This window comes from Doryrhamphus excisus, chromosome 3 (genome assembly GCF_030265055.1).
Source record: "Doryrhamphus excisus isolate RoL2022-K1 chromosome 3, RoL_Dexc_1.0, whole genome shotgun sequence".
Taxonomy (NCBI): Eukaryota; Metazoa; Chordata; class Actinopteri; order Syngnathiformes; family Syngnathidae; genus Doryrhamphus; species Doryrhamphus excisus.
This window is the reverse complement of record NC_080468.1, coordinates 11414456-11434563: the sequence shown is the minus strand read 5'-3', so window position 1 is coordinate 11434563 and position 20108 is coordinate 11414456. Positions and strand designations below refer to the sequence as shown.

General features: G+C 39.4%; 1 protein-coding gene across 1 annotated transcript; it reads right to left on the bottom strand.

Annotated features, from left to right (window-relative positions):
• Positions 1-913: 913 nt before the first annotated feature.
• Positions 914-3461, bottom strand: LOC131126476 (regulator of G-protein signaling 5-like). Its single transcript, XM_058069059.1, has 5 exons — positions 3200-3461; positions 2998-3087; positions 2852-2913; positions 2444-2607; positions 914-1613 (listed from the first exon to the last, which is right to left on the bottom strand). Exons 1-5 carry the CDS (start codon positions 3241-3243, stop codon positions 1404-1406), a joined length of 570 nt encoding a protein of 189 aa, XP_057925042.1. The 5' UTR covers positions 3244-3461; the 3' UTR covers positions 914-1403.
• Positions 3462-20108: the final 16647 nt, after the last annotated feature.

Sequence of the window (20108 nt, the reverse complement as noted above, 5' to 3'; positions counted from 1 at the left end):
GAACTAAATAGGGAGTGTGGAAATTGAAAACAGCTGCGGGAGAAAATGGCACGGAACGGAAAGCAGAACATAGCAACAGAGGAAGTGACTACAAAATAAGGGCACGAACGAGGAACAGAGAGGAAAGATGAAAACTAAGAAAGCTGTCACGAGGGGGTGAAGCCCGATCGTGACACTAGGTTAATTGGCGACTCCAAATTGTCCATAGGTATGAATGTGAGTGTGAATGGTTGTTTGTCTATATGTGCCCTGTGATTGGCTGGCCACCAGTCTAAGGTTGCTGGGATAGGCTGGGATAGGCTCCAGCACCCCCGTGACCCTCGTGAGGAAAAGCGGTAGAAAATGAATGAATGAATTCTTATCACTTCAGAACATGCATCTAGTTTAAATAAAAATGATCGAGGTTAAATAAAATGAAAATAAAGTAAAGAAACAAAAAAGTTATTTTCGAAAAGTACATATAATGCCATTTTGCTTTGTTTTTTTCTTATGCCATTGTTTTTAGTTTTTCTTCTTCAGTTGCTGCCATGAATTGGACTGGTGTGTGATTGCGCTTTCATTGTGGAAACGTTTATCAAAACAACTGCAACACAACGAGCGTTCCGTTTGCACTTCAATCTTGGTAGACATCGACTTCAGAGCTACTGGATCTGCATTGAAACGAAAATCCTTTTCCTTGGAAAAGGACAAGATGTTCATCCACTGTCATCGTTGCCAACAATACAGTGGTCATAATTTAAACCGGACCATTTTAAAATGTAGTAAAACTTTTTTTTTTGTTTTATTTTGTTGAAATAGAGTTTCCTGACAAAGTCAGAAAGCCTTGATGCAATATACAAATGTTATGTGATTCTTTTTATGCATTAAAATGTAAAACAGGTCGGTGCCTACCCTAACACAAGTGGAAGGTTAAGGGATTTTGTTCAGTGTAGAAGTCTTATTAAGGGCATATATGCACATGGATCATAGCGGTGGACCCAAAAAGCCCATTTCAGCCCGGAATGAAACCTTCCAGAGATATTTATTTGATGTATATATTTCAACATTACAGATAAAAAAACAGCGTTTTATTTATAAATACAGATTTCGTTGAAAAATATGAAATAAATAAAGACAGCATCTTTCCTAGTGATAGATTTGTAGTGTGAAAGCAACACATGTTTCTTCATTCAGCAAGTCTTTATGCCAATGTGGCAGTCAATCAGTTTTATGACTTCTTCTTACAAGCAGCTCAGTGTGCGTCCGTCTCGCCTCACGACTTCATGTACTTCAGCTTGGACTCCAGTCTGTGCAACCTCGAGCCATGTGTCTCCTCGGCTGAAGGTATTTTACTGTGTACCTTTCTGCTGGGCGTCAGTAAGCTTTTGTATGCCCACCCCCCCACCCCGTAAAAAATGAATGCATCACATCTGTCTGCCGTTTGGGGGGCAGTTCTTGATGAAGTCACTTAGACGTTCTTGTCCGTTCTGCTGCGTCAAGGACTTAAGGAAACGGGGGTAGCAGTCCTTCTCCATCAGGGTGTAGATTTTGGCTTGGGCCAGATCGAAACATGACTGAGTGGGATGTTCCACGTTGTCCTTAGTGAGGGCTTTTGTCACATGATCAAGATTTACCTATCAAAGAACAAGGGAGAGAACAATGACTCAGCTTGAACAATCATTCATTCATTTTCTACCGCTTTTCCTCACAAGGGTCGCGGTTAGTGCTGGAGCCTATCCCAGCTGTCTTTGGGCGAGGTACACCCTGGACTGGTGGCCAGCCAATCACAGGGCACATATAGACAAACAACCATTCACACTCACATTCATACCTATGGAGTACACCCTGGACTGACAAATACAAATTATGGAACAAAAAGTTCATTCATTAATTTTCTACCACTTATTTTCATGAGGGTTGTGGCTGTGCTGGAGCCTATCCCAGCTGTCTTTGGGCAAGAGGCGGGGTACACCCTGGATTGACAAATACAAATTATGGAACAAAAAGTTAATTAATTCATTCATTTTCTACCACTTATTTTCATGAGGGTTGTGGCCATGCTGGAGCCTATCCCAGCTGTCTTCGGGCAAGAGGCAGGGTACACCCTGGACTAACAAATACAAATTGTGGAACAAAAAGTTCATTCATTTTCTACCACTTATTTTCATGAGGGTTGTGGGCATGCTGGAGCCTATCCCAGCTGTCTCACATATAGACAAACAACCATTCACACTCACATTCATACCTATGGACAATTTGGAGTCGTCAATTAACCTAGCATGTTTTTGGTATGTGGGAGGAAACCGGAGTACCCGGAAAAAACGGGGAGAACATGCAGACTGCACACAGAGATGGCCGAGGGTGGAATTGAACCCTAGTCTCCTAGCTGTGAGGTCTGCGTGCTAACCACTAGACCACCGTGCAGCCGCTATTTATTATTATTATTATTATTATTTATTATTACCTCTCGGGGTGCATCTGTGCTGATGAACTCATCGTAGATTTTCTTGGCCTTGATGGACATTTTTGATGTCTTGGTGGTCCTGTAGTCTTCGCATGCTAAGTAGAAGGCAATGTTTTCCTCACTGAATTCCGACATTAGGAATGCTCTGAATAGGCACAACCCATCTAGGAGAAAGAATACGTACAATACAGGTATTAACTATTTTTTTAGTATAGAACTGCAATGAATTATATGTTTTTTTTACGATTTTGCTACAGTTTTCCACCACTGAAAACGACAAAAACATTAACAAACACATTTTTATATGAAAAAATAGTAATAACAATACATATAATGAACAATATTTGCATGAATATTACTAAAAACTACTAATATTGTATGTAGTGCATTTATGATGGCTGCGCTTACTTTGACTAGAGAGCAATTTCTCGAAGGACTCCTTCCATTTCAGACGCTCATCGACATTAAAGCTGCAAGAAAAAAAGAAACATTTTTCAGACCAAAATACTGTATCCTGTTTGATGCTTCCCAAACAGGAGGTGAGTCTGTCTTACCTCTGCGTCTCACTTTTTTTCGGCTGCACAGATGTGCTGTGATCCGTCTTCTGCAGCAAACTTCCAAACAGAGCTTTCAGCTCCTTGGCCCTGTGACAACACACACACAGAGAATGAAACAAATGTCTAAAAATGGAAAGGAATGTAAACACGGCACAACGCGTAGTTATTTGTCATCTACATGAGAAGAATGATGGCTCACCTCTCCAAGCAGGTGATTGGCAGGAGATCGAGTCCTCTGCACATGATGAGATGTTATCCGGTGGATATTTCCAAAGTGTCTGTGAAGAGCCTGGCAGGGCTGTGTGTGGTGTGTGTGTGTGGGATTGCGTTCAGTTGGTCTGAAGGTTGTGTGGGAGAAGGAGCTTTTATAGGGTGGGCCACTGGATGACATCACACTTCTCAGCCAATTACAAGGAGTGTGATGACGAAAGAGACTTTCCTCCAGACTGCATCCAAATGATCTGGAAGTAAATTACCTCACAATTTAATGATTATTGTAATATTAACTAGAGAAGCACTCAGGCATCGCAGACCTCCGGCCAACTCCATACCCCCCCCCGATTGTGATTCACACCAACAAAATAATATTACATTTACTGGATGCAGAAAATGGTCTTATATCACAATGTTAAAAATTCCTGGGTCCAGACGGTAATGAGTTCTTCCATATCTCATTTCCGACAATTCCTGAACATTTAAGGAGGTAAAGGCAACTATAAAATGTAGAATATCGGAAGCATGCACACACATAGTTCATTTCAAAATGTGAAAATTGTAAATAGTTATTTGTAAATAAACTGTTATTGCATTAAGGTATAGTTTAGATTTTTGAGCTGTCACAAAAGCAAAAAAAAGGGTAAAGTTATGCTTGAAATGTATCTTTTCACAAAAAGCTGTTATTCCCTTTTCTAGTCGGGAACTGGAAGTAGAATTTTTTTTCCTGATTAACCAGTCATGATGTGTTATATATATCACTGTATTTATAGCTATGGTACCTACTATGTCATTATATGGTCATATTACCTCGTACTTCGGTATGTGTAAAAAAAAACAAAAAACAAACATAAAAATAAAATAAATAAAAAATAAGTAAATAAAAAAAATCAAAAATAAAATAAAAATCATTAAAAATTAAAAATACTAAATACCAAAAAATTAATAAAGAAATAAAAAATAAATAAAAATAAAAATTATATCAGAAAGACAGGAAGTGAACAAATGTAACAGTTACTGATTGTAAAAGTACCAGTATTCAATAAGCTTTGCTTCTTCCTACTCCTTTTGGACATGTGGAACTGTGAACTGATTATGTGATGCATTCAATTGTAATCTGATGCATGTTCAAATGAAATAAAACCATTACCATTACCATTAAAGACGAGAATCTAATCTTTCTTTTGGTGGTTCTATATAGGAATAGAACACAATATTCTGTGTGTCTTGAAAATTCAGTCAAAATCATCTGAAATGGGCTGTACCGAATGGGTTGTCTTTTGAAAAACGGTTGGCTCATTCAAGGAAGGGAAGGTACATCATCAATGTGTCGATTTATTGATATGTCAATTCTAGTATCTGTCATAATATGCAGTTTGCTGTGAGCTGCTGCTCAAGGCTACCGTTTGAGTGGAGCAATGGAATGAAAAACCACTGCTGCATAAACCCCCAGAGACGCTGAGTGTCCGATGGGCAGGACAAAGCAGAGCATTTATCCAATCACGGTGTGGTTTGGCGTGGAGAAACAACCCACTACCGAGTAAATACAGGGGACAGTGTTGCAGATATCGATATCAATCAATCTCAATCTGAATGAATTTTCTGCCATGGTCTCATTTTCGGCCTGAAAATAGTGCTCCTCTTTCTTTTCGCCATCTCTCTGTGACACACAGCCAGGTCGGACAGGAAACCAACCAAATTTGATGTCATCAATATCTTGTGTTATTTATTATTATTCAACCAAAGAACTATTAATAAAAGTTGAGTGAAAGTTCTCGTGCTTCTCCAGGAATCACATACACGTGTCAAAACACCCTCCCACTGTGGCCAGTCATTTCTTTTTATAGACACTCATGTTTGAGAATTGAGAAATCTATTGTTAAGTGAATGCTAAATCTGTTCCGGCATCAAAATACTATGAGCAGGAAGTTTCTCACTGAGTTCACAGGAAAAATGATGGGAGCTGGATGAAAACGACTCATTGAGAGCCAGTTTTCCTTCATCAGCACACAACAATACCTTTTTTTTTCTTTCAAACTGTCGAACAAATCGGGATGGAGGTCAGAACTTGACATACTGAATGCAGTTTTTAATTATGAATGCTGGCATAGTAGATTACGTGACATACATTTGACACAAGTGGCCACTCCACCGAAAATTACAATCTTCATCTGCATGGGAGACGGACTGCCGCTGTTGCATCATCGCCGTTGCAGTGTTTTATTGTTATGTTGTATTATTATGTTATGTATTTATTGGTCTCATTGTGGCTTTCTAGAACTGATTCTTTACATTTACATGGTTTCTTATATGGTAATGGTAATGGTTTTATTTCATTTGAACATGCATCAGATTACAATTGAATGCATCACTCAATCAGTTCACAGTTCCACATGTCCAAAAGGAGTAGGAGGAAGCAAAGCTTATTAAATCCTACCCCTCCATCTGGTTCTTTTACAATCAGTAACTGTTACATTTGTTCACTTCCTTCTTTCCATAATACAGTTTAAGGTTTTTATTTATTTTTTTATTTTTAAATTTTGTAATTTTTTGTCCCGTACCAAAGTACGAGGTGATATGACCATCCAATGACATAATGTGTACCATAGTAAGTGTCAATATAGTGATATGTATAGCACATCATGACTGGTTCAAGACTCTTCATCCTTGTATTTAGCAAACATCAACTGCTTGTATTGTTTCTTGAATTGGCTCATCGTTGTGCATTGTTTGAAGGTCTTACTCAATCCATTCCATAGTTTGATTCCACATACTGAAATGCTATGGCTTTTTAACATAGTCCTAGCATATAAGTGTTTCAGATTTAGTTCTTCCCTGAGATCATATTTCTCCTCTCTTGTAGAGAAGTATTGGATGACATTTTTAGGTAATTGGTTATTTTTATCCTCATGCATTATTTTAGCTGTTTGAAGATTTATTATATCAGCAAGTTTAAGTATTTGTGATTTTAGAAATAAGGAGTTAGTATGTTCTCTGTAGGCGGCATTATGAATTATCCTTACTGACCTTTTTTGCAGTACATTTAGCGAGTGAAGATTGCCCTTTTATAGTTATTACCCCATATTTAAACACAATAAGTAAGATATGGTAGAACCAGAGAGCAATAAAGATTGTGGAGTGATTTCTGATTGAGAACAAATTTTGCTTTGTTCAATACTGAAATATTTCTGGCCACCTTATGTTGTATATTTGTAAAATGAGGTTTCCAGCTCATATTTTATAGGAATGGTTGTTTGTCTATACAGTGGTTTTAAAAAGTGTTTACTAAAATGCAGTTTTTAAATGAACTTTTTATTATTAAGGGAGAAAAAAAATATCCAAACATTGTGTGAAAAGGTTACAAAGCCATTTCTAAAGCATGGGACTCCAGCAAACCACAGTGAGAGACATTATCCACAAATGAACATGGAATAGTGGTCAACCAGGAGTGGCCGGCCAACCAAAATAAACTCAAGAGCGCTGCCACGATTCATCCAAGTGGTCACAAAAGACCCCACAACAACATCCAAAGAACTGCAGGCCTCACTTGCCTCAGTTAAGATCAGTGTTCATGACTCCACCATAAGAAAGAAACTGTGGAAAAAATGGCCTGCATGGCAGAGTTCCAAGATGAAAACTACTGCTGAACAAGAAGAACATTAAGGCTCGTCACAATTTCACCTGAAATTGATCATTTATAAGTCCTGCTCCATTTTTAAATAAAATGTCCCAATTTTTAGTTTCTTTGACTGTTTGTCCTGTTTGAAGCCAGAGGAGCAATCCGATGAAGGGACCTTATGATCACTCTTCATGAGAACACACATTCTGCTCCCTGTGCACTATTTTCCTTTACAAACACAACACATGATATAATATACGATACATAACATGCGTTATCTAACAAAGGCCACCGTTGTAATAGTTGTACCTTTTGTGTGATCTTGTACAATGACACAGTTTCAATGAGTCACAGTCTGCAGCATTTTATAGTAACATTGCAATCTAGGTTAGTCACTTACAAAGATGCAAATACACACTCGAACACTGCATAAAGTGGATAAATAGAAGACAATGTGATGAGAGGTTAGCATAATTACTCTTCCAGTAGCCTGAAAAACTGGGTTACTGGCTCAGTGTCACAATCATGTTTTGCTCGATGCTTCATAATAAGACTGACCTTGGATTCTCTTTCCTTAATTTTTTGTGGAATTAATTTTTTAATGAATTGATTCAGATGTATTGGATAAAGTTTTAGTTTAATCAAAAGAAGACAAACAAAACGTTTACCACCACCGATACTCAAGGTTCTACTCCACTGTTGAAGTGATTTTTGACATGAACTTGTATGACATCCCCATCAGCAGAGTAGTGCATCAATGGTGATTTAGTTCTGGTCGGATTTCGGTGAAGAGGAACAAACTTCCTTTCAGGTCCTGGGGAGACTTAAGTAAAGAGTTTGACTTCTCAAAACAATATGCGTTCCAAAGAGTAATACATTAGTGTTTGTATTGTATTGTATGTGTTCGTATTGACGCACACATCAATTTGCTCGATGCTTCATAATAAAACTGACTTTGGATTCTCTTTTCTTAATTTTTGGTAATTATTTTTTAATTAATTGATTCAGGTATATTGGATAAAGTTTTAGTTTAATCAAAGAAAACAAACAAAATGTTTTCCACCACCGATACTCAAGGTTCTACTCCATTCTTAAAGTGATGGTTCGGATTTTTGACATGAACTTGTATGACGTCCCCATCAGCAGTGTAGTGCATCAATGGTGATTTAGTTCAGGTTGGATTTCGGTGAAGAGGAACAAACTTCCTTTTCAGTTCCTGGGGACACTTAAGTAAAGACTTTGACTTAAAAACAATAAAAATCAAAATCAAACAATCAAAACAATATGCGTTCCAAAGAGTAATACATTAGTGTTCGTATTGTATTGTATGTGTTCGTATCGACGCACACATCATCCACTGTGGAACACAGTAATGGTGTTCTGTGTGCCCACAAACGGCTGCCTTGTCATTTTGCGGACACAAAGTCCAAATTATCTTGGTCTAGTAACCCGGAGAGAACCTATGCAAGCATGCAAAGTCCACACAGATACATTATGAGTGTTGTTCCGATCCAGCATAATTCAGAGTGCTTAGATTCTATTTACAGATCAAAAGTGAAGTTTGTTTGAATATGTTTCTTTCGGTCTAATTTTGATACAATGATGACTTTGAATTCAAAACACTTGTGACCACTGTGGAAGAAAAAAAAAACATCAAAACTTGCTTGATCATTGCCTAAATATATCCCCTTGGTTTTCATGCAAGTATAAACCTTTAGGACATCAATAGCCTGAAAAGGTGCTAATTTTTTCAGTTCTTAAACAGGCAAATATGAGTGCAACAGGGTTTAATTGAGTATAGGGATTTTTTAAAAACACAAATTTTCAATGTCATTGCCATGTAAACAGAGATTTTGGAAAACTTCACGCATGTTAGGTTAATCCATACAGTATGAATGTGAGTGTGAATGGTTGTTTGTCTACATGTGCCCTGTGATTGACTGTACCCCGACTCTCGCCCGAAGACAGCTGGGATAGGCTCCAGCATTACCCCTGTGACCCTAATCAAGATAAGCAGTATAGAAATGTATATGTATGTATACATATATATATATATATATATATATATGCATATATGTATATGCATGTTTTGTTATGTAACAATACTGTTGTGGAGGCAATTAAACAAGATATGCAATTATTAAAAGGAATGCTACTTGGCTAGCAGTTCACGTGTCGTCTCCTATGAATTTGTTATGGTCTGCAAAAATAATGTATTTGATGCTTCTGAACAGTCCAGTCAGGGCTGCAGCGTCGCCATGACTTTGGCATGCACCGACAGTCTGTGAATGCGTATTTGTGTGGAAATAAATAGTTTTAAAACGTCACTGTTTTTTGACACAGGAGTGGGGCAAATTTGCATTTTTGAGCATTTGTGTGGGCATGGGCCGAGATTAATTTAGATTGCACAATCTTTGTTTTTCTTTGCTAATCGTTATCTTCACTCTGTGGGGTAGAGTCACCACTTCCTGTTTCTTTCTTGCTAAAATGATTTTAAATGAATAGCTGCCGGCCCCTCGTTTCTGGAAAGGCCCTTCAAATGTGGGAAGTATTCCATGGAATTCCCAGACAGTCACTCTTATTTCCCAGCTGCCATGACCCAAAGCTTTCCATCTGGAAGGTGTCCAAGACAACAGCAGTTTCCGCCTCTACTTCCTGCCTTTCGCCTCCCCCCTTTCTTGCACATGTCTAATCACATGTCTGTGTTTCATGTTCAGTCAAAACATTTACTCACTTTCTGCCGCTTATCCTCACGAGGAGGGGGTTGCTGGAGCCTATCCCAGCTGTTTTCGGGCGAGAGGCGGGGTACACCCTGGACTGGGCGCCAGCCAATCACAGAGCACATATGGACCAAGAGATGCCTGAGGGGGAATCGAACGCGGGTCTCCTAGCTGTGTGGCCTGTGCGCTAACCACTCAACCACCGTGCAGCCAGGTTCAATACTATTCATTCATTCATTCATTTTCTACCGGTTATCCTCACGAGGGTTGCGAGTGTGCTGGAGCCTATCCCAGCTGTCTTCGGGCGAGAGGCGGGGTACACCCTGGACTGGTTGCCAGCCAATCACAGGGCACATATGGACAAACAACCATTCACACTCACATTCATACCTATGGACAATTTGGATGTTTTTGGAATGTGGGAGGAAACCGGAGAAAACCCACGCATGCACGGGGAGAACATGCAAACTCCACACAGAGATGCCCAAGGATGGACTCGAACTCGGGTCTCCTAGCTGTGAGGCCTGTGCGCTAACCACTCGTCCGCCGTGCAGCTTCAGTCAAAACACTGGGCTTTTATTTGTTCACCCACTGCTTTGGAAAGCATACATGCACATCTTTATGTCCCGTTCCAGAGGTACTGTACCATCTGGCTGTGGGCAGAGAATCCATCATCTGCATATTCAGTCAGCGATCCATCTCACGGAACAGGTGGAGGCAGACCTGATGCATCATAACTAAGAAGCCTCGCTCATGACCGCCCCTGCTGCACATGATGCTATCTGTGTGTTATCAAATGTCAGCTGGACATTGAACATGTAGAGTTTGTGCAGCCAGGATGACAAAATCAATGTTAAGCAGCCTCAGCATGAGTGGAATATCAATGATGGCACATGAAAAAGAAGATGTGGATCCACCCATCTCCCCTCAGCAGCTTGCTGTACCTTCAGCTTAGTAAATCTAGATGTATTTTTAATTGTGCTGACTTTTATAAATGCATGCATGAGTTGATTGCAACCCATCGACTATCAAGCTGAGAATAATTGGACAACTGCATCGTATTGTTGCCCGTGATCATGTTAAAAAGCTTCCCAAGCATTTCTATGAATTATACGAGCCAGGAATAAAAAGTTTCATTTTTCCAAAGAATACCCTGCAGGAGGCTAATAAGTTTGGACTCGCTCACATGAAACAAATAAGCCTGCAGCAAAGCCTGTAACGCACCAGCAGGATGTGTGACACAAAGCTAATTGGGTACATTGCTGTTGAATGTGCTTGTGTGCAAGAGAAAGCTGATTTATGGGAATCGTCCATGCTCCTGTATACCACTAATGTGGCTACTTTTATTCTGAAATATAGCCGCTTGGTGACACAATAGGTTGAGCGGGGAGCAGAAGGTGTCGGTAAACAAAACACAAATGTCACCTCAGAGTGATGAGGGCGCCGGTGTCTCTTTCATATTTACAATATGAAAGTGTTTATTAGATTCGCTTGCACAACGCTGTGATATAACAGCATGATGTTTTCAAGGCATGTGCGCTGTGATGGATAGTAAATGATAGGAGGTTTAATACCTTTGTAACGGAGAGGCTTCTCAGATTGTTTATTCCTGACAATAATACCTAATACAGACGTCCGGGCTTATCTGCAGTCCCTGTATGCCTACAAGTAAGCGTGTCTTATGACAGCGCAGCTGCAAAAAAAAGCACCCTTCCTTTCCCTGCCCGATCTTTTATACACTCAAAATTGTGTAGGAGGCTGGAGTCCTGGACCAATCAGCTTTTGTCCTGCTCTTACTTGTAACGGAGAGGCTTCTCGGGTTGTGAGATCGTCTCGAAGGATGCACTGGTTTGGAGGTTAGGGGGTGTCTTCAAATCAAAGAACATGGAAGATTGTCCTCTTTATGCCGTGGTGCTCTATGACATACTGTAGAAATCCTCCCCCTAAGGACTCTAAGTGGGTTTCGAAGAGAGGATAAGGGGATCTTAAAGAACCAAATTATAGAATGAGAACCAGATTGTTTATTCCTGACAATAATACCTAATACAGACGTCCGGGCTTATCTGCAGTCCCTGTATGCCTACAAGTAAGCGGGTCTTATTACAGTGCAGCTGCAAAAAAAGCACCCTTCCTTTCCCTGCCCGATCTTTTATACACTCAAGATTGTGTAGGAGACTGGAGTCCTGGACCAATCAGCTTTCGTCACTGCCCTTACTCGAACCACTTCTTTCATAGTGTTTCTGCTTTCGTTTGTTCGCACGGGCATCAAGGCATCTTTTCCGTTGTTTGCAGGGGCATCAAGGCAGCTGGGATAGGCCCCAGCATACCCACGACCCTTGTGAGGATAAGTGGTAGAAAATGAATGATTGAATGCTCCGATGGAGGGTCATACTTCAAGATCGTTGATTCTCGCTGATTCACCTCATGCCAAAGTTGAGTGTCCGAGCCAGTATTACCCCAGTACCGCAGGACCCCAGTTCTATGGAGGACCCCATACAACCCCAGAGATGCTAAGCGTCCAATTAGTGAGACAAGGCCCAGAATTTATCCAATGACGTCCAGTTTCGCGCAGTGGAACAACCCACTCTATGCTTCCCAATCGAAGACAGTAGACACTCAGGGTCCGACAATGTCAAGGAAGTTGTATCAGTTACCTGTGATAAGTAACTGATTCTGAACAAAAGATGAAAGTATTCTAACCCATATTTTGTCATATGAAATGTACACACAGCAGAACATATTGTGGATATTTTAGGGGAAGCTCAGCATCCTTTGCAGTCTTAGAGCAATCGAACGTAAGTGCACTGACTGGGTCCAGCATATGGAGCTGTACCAATGGTTTGACCTTTTAATCAAACAAGTCAAATGGATGTGTTTTAAGTTTGCTCGACATTGCCAGTGAGTGCCAGTGTATTTTGTTTGTATCACAAGGAAAGTAGTTATGTGTCTGCCCTACAGCCTGAACCCCCCGCCGGACCTGTTAAAAGTGTGCAAGCACATCAATTGAGCCACAGTTTGCCCGGCAACTCTCGAGTGGAGGAGCTCTTCTCAGAAATTGAACCTGTGCATGTTGGTCATTAGACTGTGTGGCTCATGCTCACAGCGTGGTAAGACTGCATACAGTTGACACGTTAACCGGAATCCTACGTGGTCTGAGCAAAGTCTTGAAGCACTTATTATGTACGGATGGCAAGGTTTGCCGTTTAAGACCACCCGTGAATGGTGAAAAAAAAACGTAGAAATACGTCTTTGGTTGCAAATTAGTTAATATTTTGACTTTATTGCTCAATTGCTGCTGAATGAAACAACCTCAGTAAACATACTACTTTATCAGCAGAGACTTGGTGCTTTTAAACTGCCTCAACTCTGCAATTAATTGGTCAAACGGAAGACAAATTGACCTTTAATTTCCCAAACAAAGATGAAAACATTCTTTTTAATGTCTTTATAAAAAGTCATACATTTCCCAATGTAAATATTGAAGCTTTCCAAGACTGACACTAATGCTGTTTGTGAATTTATCTTTGCAAGTGAATGTGACAGTAATGAGCAATAAATCCCCCCTCGTTGCCAAATTCCAGTCATGTGACTCCAAGCCACAGAGTCATGTATGGGAACTGGGCTCTCCCAATGGGACGGAATACCATGCATCATCGAGTAAGATGCAACCTTTGTCACATGGGAGGAAATTGTTTCTTTCTTGTCCTGATAAGAGTAATTAGGAAAAATCTGCACTGAACGACTCATTCTAGGTGAAGAAAATGTAGACTTCCTCAAATAGAATTCTGAAGAAGGTTCAGTTCAGTGAGGAAGTACTCGTGAGTCAAAAATACGCAAAATGAAGTGAGGAAGCAACCTCATTCTCATTTCAATTCTTATGTACTGCACTTTAAAGATAGCTTTATTATGACTTCCCGTTCTATTTTTATCTGTAACATATTCACATGATTTTTTTCAGAGGAACGTTATTAGGGCTCGAGCACTGAGTGCGAAAGCCCTATTGTAATCGTAATGTTTCTTCTTATTATTATTATTCTTCCGACGAAATGACTGCCATTTTGAGGGCCTTAACATGCCTGAAAAGTCACCAAATTTGGCGAGCGCATCAGATCTGGCGAAAAATTTAATATTTTATGGGTTTCAAATATAATGTTCCAAAATTGACTCACGAGCGGCACCTTGAAATTTTAAGAAAATTAGCCCCCGCCACCAGTTTCACCGATCGTCACGAAACTTGGTGGAGACGTGTGATGTACACACACAGTCACAAACCAGAGATTGACCCAACCCACCAAAAAAAATTTGGAGACGATCCGACCATGCATAAGGAAGTTACGGCAGATATACATTGACATACTTACGTTTTTTGTCAAAAATCGCAAAATTCAAACTCTGGCATTTTATGCCATTTTTGGGTTCTTCTGGGGCCCCAGTTGAGTGTGTGTGAGGTTTCCACTGTGTTTTTGACCAGAAAAGTGCATTAGAAGCAAGTTGAAAAAAAATGAAAAAAATGATACACCCCCCCTCCCCCTACGTTTTTGGTCAAAAATCGCAAAATTCAAACTCTGGCATTTTATGCCATTTTTGGGTGCTTCTGGGGCCCCTGTTGAGTGCGTATGAGGTTTCCACTGTGTTTTTGACCAGAAAAGTGCATTAGAAGCAAGTTGAAAAAAACTGAAAAAAATGACATACTCCCCCCTTACGTTTTTTGTCAGAAATAACAAAATTCAAACTCTGGCATTTTATGCCATTTTTGGCTGCTTCTGGGGCCCCTGTTGAGTGTGTGTGAGGTTGTCAAAAACTGTGTTTTTGACCAGAAAAGTGCATTAGAAGCAAGTTGAAAAAAACTGAAAAAAACATTTTTGCATCCAAGCAAAGAATTGGTACCTGTGGGGGCACTGCAATGATGTCAGCCTCCCTCTGGGCTCCTCTGCCTTCCTATTATGAAAAAAAATAAACTCATATTGGTACTTCTATATTTCTTAGGTATACAAATATACCAAATTATACCAAATTATACATTTGAGTGTTAAATAAATAAATAAAGAGCTGCCTAGTCGTCATCCGTGCCACAATGTGCCATTTTATGATGTGGACATGTGTTTTTTCCTCTACATTTAGTGCGTGTGGCTTATACACCGGAATTTATAATAATAAATTCACAAATATGAAATTAAATTCACAACAAATAGCGTGTTTTTTATGTAACGTCAAACATTTATGCCAGAATTTTGCCCTGGAGCGTATAGCATGGAGAAGGTTGCGCATTGTAGGTAAATTTTAACACATGCAAACACACACTTTAATTTCTAATGTGAACACTATCAATATTTCATGGTGTTAAATTTGAGAATTATTCGTTATTTGGATGTAAAACAAACCATTTATGTGTTGTTTATGTTGTGGTATGTTGGTATAGTGGTATATAGTGGTATATATCTTGCTGGTTTTCTCACATTTGTGAGAGGCTATACATGCAAATGTTACATCGAATGATGTAATGTATGTACAGTAGGTTCAAACCTGGATTTCTTGACTTTGAAGCAGATACGCTAACCACTGCACTCTTCTTAAGGTCTGGGCAGGCTGTGATGTGAAAATCATTTGATGGACTCGTTGCTCGCTCTTGTGGTTGCTCTGAATAGTGTCACTCATAGATCCTGTTGGTCAGGGGTGTCAATACTTTTTCCACAGAGGGCCACAAACTGAATGATGAATGGATGCAAGGGCCATGTTTTGTAAAGCTTTGTGATGTTGATGAGAATGTTGTACTATACGTATGAACTTCGGTGTAATGTCCATAAATGACAACTTTACTTTGGTTTGTTTGTTTCTCTTAATATTTGACTTAAAATAATTTTTTTCCAACTATTTCAACAATAAAATTTTCTTCTTTCTTTATTACCACAATAATGTGACATCATTCTCATAACGTTACAACTTTTTCTGTAACTTAATTTCCCCCCAAATTACAACTTTATTCATTGTTTCGTTTATTTTCCCACCATATTACAACCTTAAAAGGTCTTTCTTTTTAAATATTTCAGCTTTTTTTCTAGTAATATTTTGTAAAATTATAACTTTTTTGATATATTCTTGGAAAATGACTGCTGACTTTTCAATTTTTGCTGTTAGTTTTTATTTTTGTTTGTTTTGTTGTGCTGCTCACGAATGAAAAAACAGTTTCACGCCACAGATGGCCTTAGTCCTATTTTAAATATTTATCATTGTGCTTTTACATTGCAGTGGTGTATTATTTCAATTTGTCATACAGAAAGCAGTTTGAAATCTCCGTAAAGATAATTTATTTTTAATGTATATGAATCTGTAATAGTCAAAATATTTATTTAATATTTGTAGAGTTTTGTTTTGTATTATTATTGTTATTAGTAGGAGTAGCAGTGGTGGTTTAGTATTAACGTTGAAAGAAAAAGCGACTACAAAAAGTGAAATATTTGTGCCGTGAGGAATTATCCAATTGACTGGGAAAAAAATGACATTTATTAATAATTTTCTGCGGATATTATGTAATTGTCGAGTTTCCGTGGTGTAAAGACTGGCAGAGCAATGTAATATTCGTCCGTGTGGCAACACGTAGCTGATTGCATCGTTCCTCCAATAGAGTTAGTGATGCACGTGAGAGGTCGTGGTGACATTTTGCAACATTTTTGGTTAGTGGTGTGCCGTAAGATTTTACCAATGGAAATTTTACCAACTTGCCGTGATTCAAAAAAGGTTGAAAAACACCGATCTAACTGTTGGCTTTATGCAACTCCGAGTTTAGCCAAATGGTGGCAGCAGAGTCCTATTCTACAGTCTTGAACACTTCCTCACTTTATATTTTCAAAATGACAGCAAGAACAACAAAACAAACTATCCTCGTATGACAAAAAACATGTTGGGAATAAATAAAAATGCATTCCAGAGAAGTTATTTGCACTGTGCACCGGGGGAAAGTAAAGCATCAGTAAATTCCAAGCCTTGGAAACATTAAGTATGCTTTTGTGTAATATAATAGGATTGTGGGTGCATGTATGCCTGCGAGCTGCAGAATTACCACTGTGAATAGAAGGTGCACATCATAAACACACAATCTCTGCACTTATGTGAGAGAAAAAAAACAAACAAACTGGAGAGATACGAATGCGGTTTCTGCCTTTATGATCAATTTTTATTCTTCTGCAGCAATCCTTGGATACTTAGGAGCGTTTTTCTTGCATCTTTCCCCCAAAGGGCCACATTACCATGCATGTTTTCATAGTCTACAATGTCTATGTTGCTTTCATGCTTTATCGCTGTATGCATATGTGGAACTACACACACCTTTTATGCCTACAGTCAACATTTGGCTTGAAAAACATACGATTATTTCAGCTGTGTTATTCCTGTCCTCTGAATGCACTTGAACGAAAATCTGACTTTCTGCTCTGCTGTGTGTCATTTTCTTGTATTAATTTATTTTAGGAAAAAGGCACTCTTCTTACAGGCCTATTTCTCCCAACAGTTCGCTGTGGATGTGATAAAAACATAATAGGAATAGATGACAGCCTTGACAGATCCTGTTGGAAGGCGACATCTTCCTACTCTTTTTTTTTTTTACACAGTGAATTATAATAATAAAATAGGCTATCGGTGATGCAACAGTGATCTGTTTTGGCAGTTTTTTTTTGCATTTTCTGAAGACACTGTGATTGCAATTATTGAGGCAGTGGGGAAAACTGAGTATATTGACACTGCATATATTATTAATCAACCCGTCTGCACTCAGAAATATACTTCATCTTAAGGTATCAGTAAATCTCTGATTGGTGCATTTTGCAGGTATTCAGTCAACAGAAAAAAACAAGTACATTTACTACAATTTGTAAAACTTTGAAGGTTTGAACCACATGAAATTGTGATGTCCATTTGCCCACAAATGACTACCTCTGCTACTAAGTCATAATATTTTTACTTTTATGTTGTTTTTTCTTTTTTTTAATTCATTCATTCATTCATTTTCTACTGCTTTTTCCTCACGAGGGTCGCGGGGGTGCTGGAGCCTATCCCAACTGTCTTCGGGCAAGAGGCGGGGTACAGCCTGGACTGGTCGCCAGCCAATCACAGGGCACATATAGACAAACAACCATTCACACTCACATTCATACCTATGGACAATTTGGAGTCGCCAATTAACCTAGCATGTTTTTGGAATGTGGGAGGAAACCGGAGTACCCGGAGAAAACCGGGGAGAACATGCAAACTCCACACAGAGATGGCCGAGGGTGGGATTGAACTGGGGTCTCCGAGCTGTGAGGTCTGTGCGCTAACCACTAGGCCGCCGTGCAGCACTAATTAAATACAATTATACAAAATTATCTAAAATGATTAAAATAAATTCAGTTTCTGCAGTGGATGAATTGAATTTACAAGATTTCCTATGTTTTTTTTCATGTAAAATATTTCAAATTATAGAAAATTATTTAAATATTTATTACATTTATTTTATTTTTATTTATTTCATTTATTAAATTATTAAATATTTATATTGTTAATAACTTTTACAATATATCATAGAAGTATTAGAAAATGCCTAAAAATATGATAAAATGATGTTAAATTGCCTCGGTTGTGGCAACAAATGAACAAGGAAAACCAAGGTTTCGCAGTATTTAGTGCTCAGTTACTTTATGGGAGAACATGCAAACTCCACACAGAGATGGCCGAGGGTGGGATTGAACTGGGGTCCATTCACACTCACATTCATACCTATGGACAATTTGCAGTCACAAATTAACCTAGCGTGTTTTTGGAATGTGGGAGGAAACCGGAGTACCCGGAGAAAACCCACGCATGCACGGGGAGAACATGCACATTCCACACAGAGATGGTTGAGGGTGGGATTGAACCGGGCTCTCCTAGCTGTGAGTTCTGCACGCTAACCACTAAACCGCCATGCAGCACCACAAAAATATTCAATTTCTAAATAAAGTATGCTACCTCACAGAAATTCTGTCAGGTTTGGAACCAATGAACTGCTATAAACGAGGGATTACTTTAAAATTTTGAGGGAACCTGAATCCACCACAGCCCAAACACTGTCCATATTGACCTCCAAGTTTATAATACGCTTCCACTGCTGTAAGTGTAGCTATTATTATTTTAACAAACCACCTTTTGAGGGAGAATGCCAAGTCGTTGTCCCACGTATTAAAGGAGAATTACGGCTGTACGAGGAAGGAAAAAGAAAAAGGCAAACTAGAGCGTCACAATGTTTAGAACATATTCATCAGAGCACTTAAGCTAAAAGGGTAATTTCATAAATGGAGATAAAATCCATTAAGGTGATTTGTCTACCTTCCAAAGAGAATTTCATAGTGTTTTCACTCACAAGGAGCTACTGGCGGGTGACAAAGGAAAAAGCTCAATAAATGATTGGAGGCAGGCGTGTAGCCAGGGGATGCGCTTGTGCTGCTGGAGGCATTTTGCTGGCATATGAAGCCCCTCCGAGGAAAGGGTCTTCAAATCAATAAGGTTATCCTGAATGATGCCCTTTATACTTCCCTGATGGGTGTATTATTTTCAAAGACGACAAAACTTTCAACCGTGGGAGACGATAGGTCACTGACACAGGTAGGATTGAGGGGGAAAATTTTTTGAAAGCAACCAACAAACAGTAGTCGCCGGATTACAACACAGTCATGATTTCCAACAATTTTCCAATTTTCCAATATGGAAGAATGAAGTGCATCCCTTGTTGATTTTTTTCTGTCTGTTTGTACATCCCTGGAGTTACAGCTCTTTGTTTAGTACCTTTTTTTTTCCTATGTCAGCGCTTCATCTCACATCTCTTGTGTGTGGCATCCTACCATTCAATGTCGCCGTGACGTGTGAGACTGCAGGAAGAAAAGGCAAAATGATTACTGCCTGAAATGTACAATAGGACTCACCTGAAGATGCAAGTAAACAGCTACTCTACTCTACCACAGATACTCTACGATTTTTTTCAGGTTTTGTCTGCACGAAGGGGTTGGGGGATCCATTCAAATATGTTTGGATGGATCGTTTTTCAAGTCTATGTTTATTTAGTAGGGGGCAGAAAAATAAAGTTTTGTTGAATTGTTTTACACAATTGAATTTATTTTATTGTATCTATTTATGGCTGCACGGCGGACGAGCGGTTAGCACGCAGGCCACACAGCTAAGAGACCAGAGTTCAATTCCACCCTCCGGGTACTCCGGTTTACTCCGACATTCCAAAAACATACTAGGTTAATTGGCGACTCCAAATTGTCCATAGGTATGAATGTGAGTGTGAATGGTTGTTTGTCTATATGTGCCCTGTGATTGGCTGGCCACCACTCCAGGGTGTACCCCGCCTCTCGCCCAAAGACAGCTGGGATAGGCTCCAGCACGCTCGCAACCCTTGTGAGGATAAGCAGTAGAAAATTAATGAATAAATGAATGAATAGTATTGAACCGGGCTGCACGGTGGAGGAGTGGTTAGCGCACAGGCCACATATGAGGTTCGATTCCCCCCTTGGGCATCTCTTGGTTGTTGTCCATATGTGCTCTGT

Excerpts from the sequence above, each read along its gene's own strand:
- LOC131126476 (XM_058069059.1), bottom strand. The coding sequence starts at position 3,243 with ATGTGCAGAGGACTCGATCTCCTGCCAATCACCTGCTTGGAGAG. Across the intron at positions 3,088-3,199 it reads CCAATCACCTGCTTGGAGAG|GGCCAAGGAGCTGAAAGCTC; the intron begins GTGAGCCATCAT and ends GTGTTGTCACAG. Across the intron at positions 2,608-2,851 it reads GAAATTGCTCTCTAGTCAAA|ATGGGTTGTGCCTATTCAGA; the intron begins GTAAGCGCAGCC and ends TCTTTCTCCTAG.